The sequence below is a fragment of the Lissotriton vulgaris genome, chromosome 7 (genome assembly GCF_964263255.1).
Source record: "Lissotriton vulgaris chromosome 7, aLisVul1.2, whole genome shotgun sequence".
Taxonomy (NCBI): domain Eukaryota; kingdom Metazoa; phylum Chordata; class Amphibia; order Caudata; family Salamandridae; genus Lissotriton; species Lissotriton vulgaris.
The window spans coordinates 1,021,882,820-1,021,895,077 of record NC_141695.1 but is presented as its reverse complement, the minus strand read 5'-3'; the positions used below and the strand labels follow the sequence as shown (position 1 = coordinate 1,021,895,077).

Below are 12,258 nucleotides of genomic sequence, written 5' to 3'. Positions count from 1 at the left end.
ATCCTAACACACCAACTGGGGTGGGCTAGAGCAAGAGTGGCTCCTTCGCTGCACTTGACAACGCATGGATACCCGTGCGGCTCACATTTGCCCCTCGATTCATGAGGCTAGGTACTTGTCGTCTGGTGGTACATCGTACTTCGTAGCACCTAACATGTCTTGCCTGATATTAATGGGGGTTTTATTTTGCTTGTTTTGTCCACCGGCCCTGATTGTTAACACTCAGCTGTGTGGGCTGTATCGAGCCGCCTGTGCCCGGGTAGTGGGGTGCTTGGTGTCGTCTGCTGAGTCTGGGCTGAAGATGTTGTCTGAAGTGGTGGTTAACACATCGCGAGCTGACTTGCTGTATTGGTCTTGCAATCTTGTAGATATGATTTTAGTTTCTTTTATTTTGCTTTCAACTTCTGTGATGTTCATTATGTTCTTTGTGATTTTCTGTTGCCTTATCAAAAAATATGTACCTTGTATCATTCTCAATGTCCAAATACGCAATCCTACTGAGTACACCAGTGTTTTACGTGCAATGTTCGGCATTGCATCTGATGTTTTTTTGTACTTGATATGTAATTGGTCTTTACAACTGTGGATTACTTCATTCGCTTCAATAAAGTGTTAAAAAAAAAAAGGATCAGATTTGCTCAGATAAATAACGAGGATAAACCTGATACAATTTATCACCACTCCCTGTGGCTATGCGACTTTTAACTTTAGGCCACGATTCACATGCGAGCACCATGCTGCTAATATAAACCTAATTTAGACCGTAGCTGGTCTTTACCCGTGCCGTCCGGTACGATAGATTTAGAACTATGGAGAAAGCTTTTAGGCAAAAGCTTTTGGTATTGCAAGCACTAAAAATAGACCAGATCAACACTAAAAAACAAAGGTAAGACAGATAGACTAAAGCTACACATTAAATATCAAACCGACGACAGCGAATAAATCCCATAGCACACGCTCACTCGACTTTTGATGAGCAATGGTAGAGGAAAGTCTTATTTATAAAATGCGTTCCCTTTCAATATATAAATATCTAGTTAACTTCCGAGGGGTAAATGACACACAAGTGCATTAATAATGGAAGCCATAAGTCCTGATTGATTCTAAAGTACCTAGCAAGAAAGACATAATAACACACCATGTACCAATGATTTGCACTATATATTACTCTGCTTTGAACAACCGTTGTCTCATTGTTACCAATATAGCATGTAAGATACTATGCATTAAGGACTAGAACTGCACAATACACTGTTTGAACAAACTTTATTGAAAATCTAAAACCATGTCAGCACTGAACATTGTCAATAATATTATGTATATACTTTATTTTATTCATTTCAGGACTGATTAGTTTTTGTTTATTGTTTATTCTTTTAGACCCCTGAAGAAGGGTCCATTTGAGTGACCCGAAATGCATTGGGTTTTTGCCTAGATGGAATGATCATTGAAAATTCATATTTTGTAATGTCTCCATGAAATTTCACAAACAGAAGAAATCAATGAACTTTAAATTAAAATCTTAACTAAAACTTGGATGCTGAATTTTCTTTTTTTTGATATTCACAAAACGTGACACAAGAATAAATAGGGAACAGGACCAGTTCCAAGTAAAAAAGTGTGCACATTCCTCGGATAAGGATTCTCCTGACCGAATCTATAAAAATTTATACTCAAGGATCCCTTCTCAGCCACATCTTGGGACTCCATATCCCACTGAACTTTTCTAACCTTCAGAAATGTGTCCAATTCAGAAGGTAAATCACCTGATTCGAAACAGACGTCAATATTTTACCCAAATGGTGATCATTGGCAGTACGCCTTAAATGGTTGCCTAGGTCCTGGTATGCTCCGCTCCGTCGCCTCTCAGTCATAAAAGCTATGTGTAGTTAGAATCACTAACAGGGTGGCTTCAGGCTATTTTTCAATGGTAACTCTCCATATGGTTGTATCATTTGCTGCTCAATCGCAGAACCTCATTACGCATTAATCAATGGCTGGATTGTCGAAGGCCGGAATTGGTGTCAGGGACATAAGGGCTATTGGTAGGTATGAGCACATGAATGGATGAGTGCATATAGGCCACATAGGTGGTCAAGTGGGTTCATATGCAGCACATTTAAATACATCCAATACAATGGAATGTTCTTGAAAAAGGTAAGCATCTGTGATGTTCCCCTCATATATTAATTAGCATATTTGAACATTTTAAAAAGAAATATTGTTGTCTTACCCTCGGGTGGACACTTCCATTTATCCAGTGATAATATGGATTTGGCTGGAACCAAGAAAGCAAACGCACTTGCTTGAAACAAAGGAAGTCTAGGTTATAAAGAAGATATGCTCAATTGTAATTAACAGTTTAAATCAACATATACATGAGTTTCAATGTAAAGCATTACTGACCTAATACATTCCATATATCGCCTGAACTACTACCTTCTTAGTCCCTGGAGATCTCATCAAGGGACATTTACAGATGCTGAAGGTCCCCGGAGACATTAGGGTGCACTCATGCATCACACAAATCATCATTCCCTTCTGCTATAACCAGGACGTTTATGCAAGGAATGGGCTGGCGACTAGACACTGCGCTCCACCCTGCCTCCTACACCTCATCAAATCTCCGCATATAACCCAGGTATCTTAGTATCTTAGCTGATTTTAGTTCTGCAGACTAGTATGCAATGGAGCAACCACAAGCACCACAACAAAATAGAGAGAGCAGGTTCTAACCGCCCGATTCATCAAACAAAATTGCGCTCGCAAAGGCCAGATTCTGAGAATCTGGCCCTTTGCGAGTGCGATTTTTGCATTTGGGATTCAGCATCCCAAATGCAAAAATCGCTAATTGCGATCTCGCAATTTTGCGAGGAATTACATTTAAGGAATCTCTATTTGAGATTCCTTAAATGCAATTCATCATCCAATTTTTTTTGCGAATTCGCAATTTCTGGCCGCAATTTACCGCGAGGTCAGACCTCGTGGTAAATTGCGAAAACTCAGAAAAATGCTTTTAAATGCATTTTTCTGAGTTGCATGTTACACACACACACACATGTCCTTTGGACATGTGTGTGGGCAACACCTGTGTATAATTTCATTTGAGGGGTGCTACAGGGTGTCCTTTGGACACCCCTGGCACCCTTCAAATCGCTATCTTATTTGCGATTAGCAAATTGCTAATCGCAAATAAGGAATACTCCCCATTCATTCCTATGGGCCTTTTGGCCCATAGGAATGAATGGCGAGTTATTCCTTATTTGTGATTAGCAATTTGCTAATCGCAAATAAGGAATATGTAGGAATCGCATTTCTTTATGCAATTTCTACATGAATCCCGTTTTGCGAGTCCTTAATAGCGATTCACTATGAATCGCTATTAGGGGCTCGCAAAACGGGAGAATGATGAATCAGGCTGCTAGAGCCCACCTGGTGTGAAAGTGAATGAAGACCAATGGAAATGCCAATCATGCTTGAGCATGGACTAGCAGATATACAATAAGCAAGAAACATTATTGAAGGGAGAGGGCATTGATAGGTAACAAATTGACTAGGGTGGAGAGGATTGGCTTATAACCCTTGTCGATAACTACAGATGAGTGCCTACTTCTATGTATTATATTGTTAATGTAAAGCAGACTCTTAACGTTTGTGGTGCAGTATATTAGATGGTGTATTTTTTCATTACACTATTAAAGAGAAAGGTTACATGAAACATAACGTTTGCATTAGCTGGTGTGCTAACGCTCTGGCGTTTTTCTTTATTGAACCAGATGTCTGCATTGACGGCCACAGAAAAGGAGCATATATATATCTGGCAATAACAGATTTCAGACTTAATTTAAATCAGCCTGCAAAATGGTATGTAATGCTTGTTGGGAATTTTAATGTGATGTATTCATCTAACAAAAGTGGATCCCTTCCTAGGAATTCATGACTCATCTTTGAGAGAACTTTTTTGTGGCATGGTTTTCCAATGGTAATTATGGTACCAGCCCATAAAACTGAAACGAGGACCAGGGGCGGCCTTAGGCATGTGCAGGTTGTGCACCTGCACATGGCCACCAAACCCCAGGGGCCACCATGCCAATACATATCCTTAATATAATAATCCTCTGAGGATGGATACATATTTGCGTGGTGGCCCCTGGCAGGGATTTGGAGGCCTCCGGCTCTGTTCCACTTCCAAACACCCTGACCCCCCCTTCACTGGCCTCTGCGCTCCGCCCCGCCTGGACCCCCTCTTCTGGGGCCCCTTACCTACGCTCCCTGCCCAGGGCCGCCATGAGCCTAGAGCCGGCCCTGTGAGGACACACTTTGTCATCCATTTCTGAAAACGTTTGACATAATGAGTGACAGATACACTCCCATGTGTTGAATCTCCTTTGTTCTCGTATAGCCTAACCACAGAGTTTAAATGATTCCCACCTATGCTCAGTATTCCAGTTCCATGATTATTTCTGTAGGAATATCCGCTTAAGACCTCCCTAACGTTAAAACAGTAACTTTCTGTAGACAAAGAATGATTTTTAGTCTTCCTTTTTAAACCATGAGGACAGATTTTTAGAGAACCAGAAAGTTATTTGCAGAAGGATCTCACAGTTAAAATGAATGAATGATACTGTGCTGAAATGGCTAGTAAGACACCACAAAACAGCTGCTGTTACTTATTAAATCTTTCTTTTTTCTTTAACCATTTCCATTATAGGTGTTTTTCATTTGCATATTCCTACATGAAAGTTTAATGGCTTCATAATCATTTTTATAATGAGGAAAGTTTGTGAAAATTATATAAAAATACATATTTAAAAACATATACATTTCGTGATCACAAAAATGTGTCTTTGAGAGCATCACATATAACTACTACATTAGAAGATAATTCATTGCAACACATAAGTAACATTTGTGGTAAATCGGAGTGATTTATTATTTCAGTAAAGGACTTTTCTGCCTGGCTAGATTACAGAACATTAGCTATAATACCAGGGTGGGGGGGTGTAAAATCCTGTAACAAAGTGTTAAAAAATGATTCCACTAGATTGTAAGAAAAAAACAAATAGCTTCTCTCTCTCCTTTCTCTTACTATTTCGTTATAACCCAGTACCTGTCGAAGTGCTCTTTGTAACATTTTAAATTCTATTTAGCTCTATCTGTTTACTGTGCTGCACATCATAGGGCAGGGCTGAGTACATTTAAGGCCTGATTCATAAACTGCACTTTGCAGTACGTTTCATTGTATTACAAAATGTACTACAAAAAGCTATTTACAAACTACGTTTGAGGTTTATTCCTCCATAACTAACTATACTTACGCATAATTAAGTATTCATTTTAGTCGTAGATGTGAGTGGGACACAGAGGAGTGGCTTTGAAAAGGGGTAGGCTTACTCTAAATGAGAATGGGATCAGGGAAGAGAACGAGGGATTTTTAAAAGGTCGCAGAGAGGTTTAGGGGAGATGTCACCCACCCACATACTTACTTACTTATGCCTACTACCACTCCTGCGGGATAGGCCATCAACCAGGACTCTCCAGTTATCTCTGTCCTAGGCTTTTCTGGCAATCTTACTCCAGGTGTAACCCATCTCCTTGCAGTCAGCGCTGAGGCCTTGGCACCAGGTGTTTCTTTGCCTTTCTCTTCCTGTTCCATTGAGGGTTCCAGATCAAGCCTTGCCTTGTGGTGTTTAATGCAGGCTTGCGGAGGGTATGACTTATTTAGCCCCAGCATTGTTTCATGATTTCTTCATGAGCAGGGAGTTGGAAAGTCTGCTGCCATAGATCGTTTTTTCTGATGGTATTTGGTAGGCCAGCAGAGTTTAGAGGATTTTCCTCAGACATGTATTAATGAAGGTCTACACTTTGTTGGAGGTGGTCACTGTTGTCATTCAAGTTTCTTTTCCATACAGAAAGACCTGTTATTGCTGGTGTTAAAAAGGTCCTTGGAACACCAGATCTTCTTAGCTGAATGAAGGCAGCCCTTGCTTTGCCAATTATTGCCTTGAAGTAGGCGTCTGTGCCACCCTGCTTGTTTATGACACTTCTCAGGAAGGTGAAGGCCTCAACCTCTTCCAGTGCATCATCTGCAAGAGTGATTGCAGTTGTGCCAGCTGTGTTAGCTTTCAGGATCTTGGTTTGTCCCTTGTGTATATTGAGGCCAAGTTGTGCTGATGTGGGTGTCACACTCTCAATCTTCTCTTGCATCTGCAGATGGGTCTGGGAGAGTAGGGCCAGGTCATCTGCAAAGTCCAGATTGTCGAGCTGTATCCAACATGTCAAATGGATCCCATTTCTTCTCCTTGCTGTGGATGTCTTCATGATCTAGTCTATGGCCAGCAGGAAGAAAAAAGGCAAAAGCAAACAACCCTGACAGACTCAAGTCTTCACTTGGAAGGCTTCCATGAGTTGCCCTTAATGGACTATTTTGCAGGCCATGTAAGAGTTCCTGATGATTCTTACATGTTTATAAGGCACACCATAGTGGTAGAGGAGTTTCCAAGGGTCTCTCTGTCCACGCTGTCAAATGCCTCCTCATAGTCGATGACATTGACATAGAGGGGGGAGTTCCATTAAATCAACTGCCCAATGATGATGTGCAGTCTTGAAATTTGGTCTGTGCAGGATCTATCTTTGTGGAAGCCAGCTTGCTCCTTGTTCCTTCATTCTGTTCAGGCTGGCTCTGTTGAACACTTAGTCTGGGGTTGATAGAAGAAGTATGCCTATGTCGTTTGCACAGTTACTCAGGTCACCTTTCTTGGGGATCTTGATTAGATATCCCTTCTTCCAATCCGATTGCACCTTGTCCTCTTACCAGATGCTTCCAAACAATGGGTAGAGCATGTCTACTGATGTTTCAGTGTCTTCCTTCAGTGTCTCTGCACCAATGATGCCAGGTCCTGCTGCCTTCCCATTCTCAGATGTTTGATGGCTTGCCGTATTTCTTCCTTGGTTGGTCTGCTGCAGTTGATTTGCAGGACCTTGTCAGCTGACTGTAATTCTGGTGAAGACTGCTGCAAGGGCTGGTTCAGCAGTTCTTTAACGTGCTCCACCCATCATTATTGTTGGCCTTTATTACCCATGATTTTTTTTCTAGCTTTGTCTTTAATATGTCTTTCTTGCTTGCTGTATCTGCCAAAGAGTTTCCTAGTTATGTTGTAGAGTTCTTTCAAGTTTCTATGGCTGACTCCTTCCTGGGCTTCTGTGACAAGACCATCAATGAATCTTCACTTGTCTGCTCTTAAGCTTTGCTTTGCTTCCTTGGTTTTTGTGTATACACCTTGAGCTTTTTCTTTTTCTGCCCTTGTTCAGCTGGTGTTGACTGTAGCTTTCTTTTCCTTTCTCTCTTAGCTTTTGTAGAGAGTCTCGGTGGAGATCCATTCTTTATACTAGTATCACTTGGGACCCACTACCTTCTGGAGGTAGATGTCACTATTTATTTGATCTTCTCCCACTGACTTTCTACTGGGTCTCTAGTACTTGAGGGACTTGAAACTTGTATTCACTCCATTTCTCTGTATGTTTGAGGAGGGTGAAGCTACACTGCTGGCGTTGGTTTGTCAGTTCCACCAATGCTTTCTTCTGCTTTAGCTTTAGCCTGGCCAAGACAAGGTGATGGTTTGATGCCAAGTTCGCTCCTCTCATCACTCTCACAACATGCAGGGACATTTGGAACTTCTCTGCAATGCAGACATGGTCGATCTGATGCTCTGTTCAATGGCATAGTGACACCTATGTTGCACTGTGTATTCTTTTGTGTGGGAATACACTATCGCCTATTGCAGACTGTTCAGGTCACATAGATATTCAAATCTTGCCCCATTCTCGTTCACGTCACCAAGGGCATGGTTGCCCATCACTTCTTTGTACCCAGTGTTGCCGCCTCCAATCTTAGCACTGAGGTCCCTCATCAGTATGATGATGTCTCTCTAAAGGCATTTCTCCAGGATGGACCGGAGTCAGTTGTAAAAAAAATGTTTTCCTCTACTTTGCTATCATTTGTAGGTGCAGAGCACTGGATAACTTTCATGTTGATCTTCTTTTTCTTTGTGAGTACGGTCGATGTGATGATTCTGGGACCATGGGTTTCCCATCCAATCAGAGCTCTGTTGGCTGCTGATGTTAGCATCAATGCTACTCCCTGAGTATGTGGAGCATTTTCTTCCTTGGGTCCAGAATACTGGAGCATTGCTCCTGGAGCCAGTCTTTTCTGTCCATCTGGTCTCACTGATGCCAAGCAGGGCAAGTTTTTATTTGTTCATGTCCGATGCTACTTGGGCAATCTTGCCTGTCTTGTACATGGTAGTCACGTTCCATGTCCTGAAAATGATAGTCTTGGTTGAAAGGAGGTGGATTGGCTTCGTGGCTTCCAGGGATCTCTGGCTTTCACCACAAGGCATCATGGCTCTCCGCAAAGGAGATTCCTCTCTTCCCCAAGATCGGGATGTCTTTTGATCTCTTGGTTGACGCTTCTGTAGCTAGGATTTCTTAACATAGAGGGGTAGCTAGTCCCATACATAACACTACTCCTTTCTCAACTAGGCTTGGGAACGGTCATAGCAGACTTACCCACCCACATAGGATTAAACTAATTGCTATTCTACGGGGGTGAAGGCATGCAATTTACACTTATGTAGTAAATTTAAACTTGGAGTTTGGGAATACTGAAAAGTAGTTAACTTAATCTAAAGTGTAGATGACTCAAAAGTGTAAATTATCTCTATGACTCTGGCCCATAATGGCTAGATATAATAAATATTCTGCTTGTTCTATTTGTTAAATATCACAGATATTTCAGATTTGAGTTGCAAGCAGATGCCTACAAGTTTACATAGCACTACGTTCTGAAATTGTAGCACATTTAGACAAGCAAAGGGATAGGCTGTTGATGAAAACAAACAATAAATAATAAAATACATTAAACTAAAACCTCTTCCTACATGTGCATATTTGAACATTGAGTGAACCGTTTTAAAATACTGCCATGCCATGGATGACACACTTTAACACATGTTTTACTGACTTTGAACATTTTAAATAGGTATCATGTGAAAAAATTCAAAATTGTCTCAGGGTCTCCTTGATTTCTAGACATATTGCAGCAGAGAGACTAATTTTCATGTATATACATTCAGGATCCTGGACATGAAAGTGAAACATTTTATAGAAATATTGCCAGCACATGTCTCCCAGTGCTGGTGCGCTCCATACGCCCGATTTAGATTCTAGCTCATTATAGGAGCTTTGTGAGCTCTACAGGCAGCTATTATTGCAACGACGAGTAGTGATATTTAATTTTCAACTGTAATGAGGTTTATCTCAGTTGTCGGCCAAATATCAGCCGGATAGGATCTAGTCAAAATGCAGCATTTTGGTAGTGTACAGCTATTTGATTTACATTGGCTGGTTTAAACCTTCTTCTCCAGCATTCCAAAGTGTGTCATTGCCTTTGTGTTTCTCCCTGTATAATTCAGAACATTCTGCCCTCAGTGGGGCAAGAAAGAGAGCGATAAATAAGGCAGGAACACAAAACAATAAAAAAGAATAAGTCAAAAGAGGAAGAGGGGAGCTACCAATGATGGATATTACTCCAGATTGTATGAACCTTTTTTTAATTTTATCTTTAATGTGGAATGAGTGTAATCTTAATAATCAATCTTTATAAAAAAAAAAGGTATACAACAAAGTTTGTCTGGTATCCCAAAAATTACTGATTGTACAATACTTATTCACAGTACCAGTTCTTAAAGTGTACGTCAGCTCACGTTGACTTCATAGCCAGTCTTCATATGTGGATTGTCAAGATGCCTTCCTTTGGTAGTGATTAATGATCTTGTGGTTAGGGTGCTTAAAAATATTTGCACATCTTCCGAATTTGTGGTATCTGTAAACATCTCAAATGGCATAGTTGGATCAGTTTCTACTTGGCTATTGAGTAAATGAGATGAAGTATGAAAAATCGTTTTCCAAAAATCTGTCAGCTGTGGGCAAGACCACATAATGTGCATTAGTCTCCAAGTGAAGGGGGAATACATCTTGGGCAATTCAAGCTTCTGCTTCAATAAAGTTTATGATGAACAGCAGGAGAGGTGTATAAAAACAATTTATTGTAAAAAAAAATCCTGCTGTGCAAATTGGAACCCTTTAATATGTGAAAAAGGAATACAATTACACTTTTCCCACTGGTTTCCTGTTAGTCTAATGCCTGTCTCTTTTTGCCATCTGCCAATTACTTTTTCAAGACTGTAAGATTGTTTTTCATGTAACAAGAATGTATACCATGTACCAACTTTAGAATGCTGAGTATTAATGAATTTTTCAAATTCTGAACTCTATCTTTACTGCCTTGTACAGATGATTTATCAAGCAATCCTATCAGTTGTGTGAATGCGCACTAAAACAAACTCTTGTAAGCAAGACCCTGTTGATGAAAAAATTATATTAGTTTCTAATTTTTGTTCATAAAAAAGTCTTATATAAATGAAAAGATTCCATCTTTCCATTAAACTGGTAATAAAAACACTTATATTGTTCTACAATGATAAAGTCTGGTATACGAATTACTGTATTGAATTTTGAATAGATTAAACAATTGCTTTTTGCATTAAAAGAATTCGGGAAGCTTCTGGTACCTGACTTTTTTGGGACCCTGGGACGTCTTATACAACATGGTATATTTGAGTTTGTATTACTAAACATTACATTGGTGATAACATTGTCTTAAGACAATGATACTATGTTGCAAACCTAGGTTTACATTGACCTCAGATAAATGCAGATACCAATGAATCTATGGTAGTGAAATATTTAGCATGCAGAGCTATAAGAAGTTTGTCAATAAAAAATAAACAGAGGGGAATTGGCATCTTTATCAGAGACATTTGGTCCATTATGATTACACCCAGCGATTGAAAAGTTGGGTAATTTTAGTGATCAAAGGTTTATAATTTATAGAAAATAAATCTTGATACTGCTTGTTAACATATGTATTGGGTATCCTTTGGGGCTGGTGGTATATCTATTCCTAATGTTGTCAGGGAGATTATTTTGTGTAGCGTTAAAAAGCAACATTTCAGTTTATGTATAGTTTATTTTATATCTGCCTACAGCTGTGAACTGATATATCAAATATATAGCAAGCTGGATGCTATATGTTTTTGCCTTCAAACAGAGAGAAATATAATCAGCACAGAGCTTTATTTTAGTTGATGAAATCAATAGAAGCTCTGAGTTCTGGATCTGATTTCACGGGAATTGCTAAAGGTTTACTAGGGGAAATAGGCCTTTATTTATGTTAATTACGCCATCCGTGGCCTGACTGTCTTTAACTGATGATGAGGCATCGTTCTCTTTTGTTGTTTCTCCCAACTGTCTTCCGCTGAGCATTTGCTATTTCTGATAACGTTCTTTGCTGCTGTGTGCTATTATTCACTGTTGGTTCTCTCTTCAATTTTAAGTTCAGTATGCAGTCTTCATTTGCCTCATACAAGTGTCATTAGAAATAGTACACCACCACAATATTGTTTATTTCACGTGTTCAATACAATTTAAGTACATCGTAAAGACAGGCACTATTTCTCAATGTGAAAAACATACTTTTCATATATGTAAAAATGATGGCCAGAATTCCTTAAAAGCGCATAATTGCATGTATGTCATAAACAGTTTTAACAACATAAACAATTTGTAGAAATGTTGATTGAGTAAGAAAATAATTAATAAATATTTTTATAGAGATGAGAAAACACAAAAATCCACTCGTTATGACTTTCGCAAGCTGGTGCAATGTTCATTATATTTTTTTGTAATTATTATTCACACAAAGAAAAGGGACTGTTGGATTTGAATTACTGCACGTAAACACCATGGGCCTCATTTATTAAAACTGCTGCATCGCTGCGTGAAAAAAGCGAGCAAACAGTTTTCACTGCGCCCTCCTTGCGGCACGATGGATACGCCGTATTTAATGTACGGCGCTCCATGTCGCAAGGAGTTACAGATACGTCAGTATTTCTGACATATATGTAGGTGCAGTAATGACGCATTGCTGGAGTGTGTCGTAAAAGTGATGCAACTCCAGCAATGTATCATTACACATGGGCCAGTCCCATGTTAAATGTGCCTGTATCAGTCTTACGCCTGCTGTGAGGCAGGTGTAAGATTTTGACGCAGTGGTGTCCTAGAAGTGGCGCAGTGAAATTTGATAGATTTTACTGCACCACTTCTACGAGGCTTTTTACAGGAGAAAGCCCACCCTGC

The 12,258-nt window shown here is 39.8% G+C and overlaps 1 protein-coding gene across 1 annotated transcript in view; it reads right to left on the bottom strand.

The window, feature by feature from the left end:
* The window catches only part of SLC23A1 (solute carrier family 23 member 1), a 479,920-nt gene that overhangs the window by 156,992 nt on the left and 310,670 nt on the right, over positions 1-12,258 (bottom strand). The window contains exon 5 of the mRNA XM_086931444.1: positions 2,234-2,322. Coding sequence (XP_086787570.1) covers positions 2,234-2,322 — 89 coding nt within the window. The remainder of the gene's footprint in view (positions 1-2,233; positions 2,323-12,258) is intronic.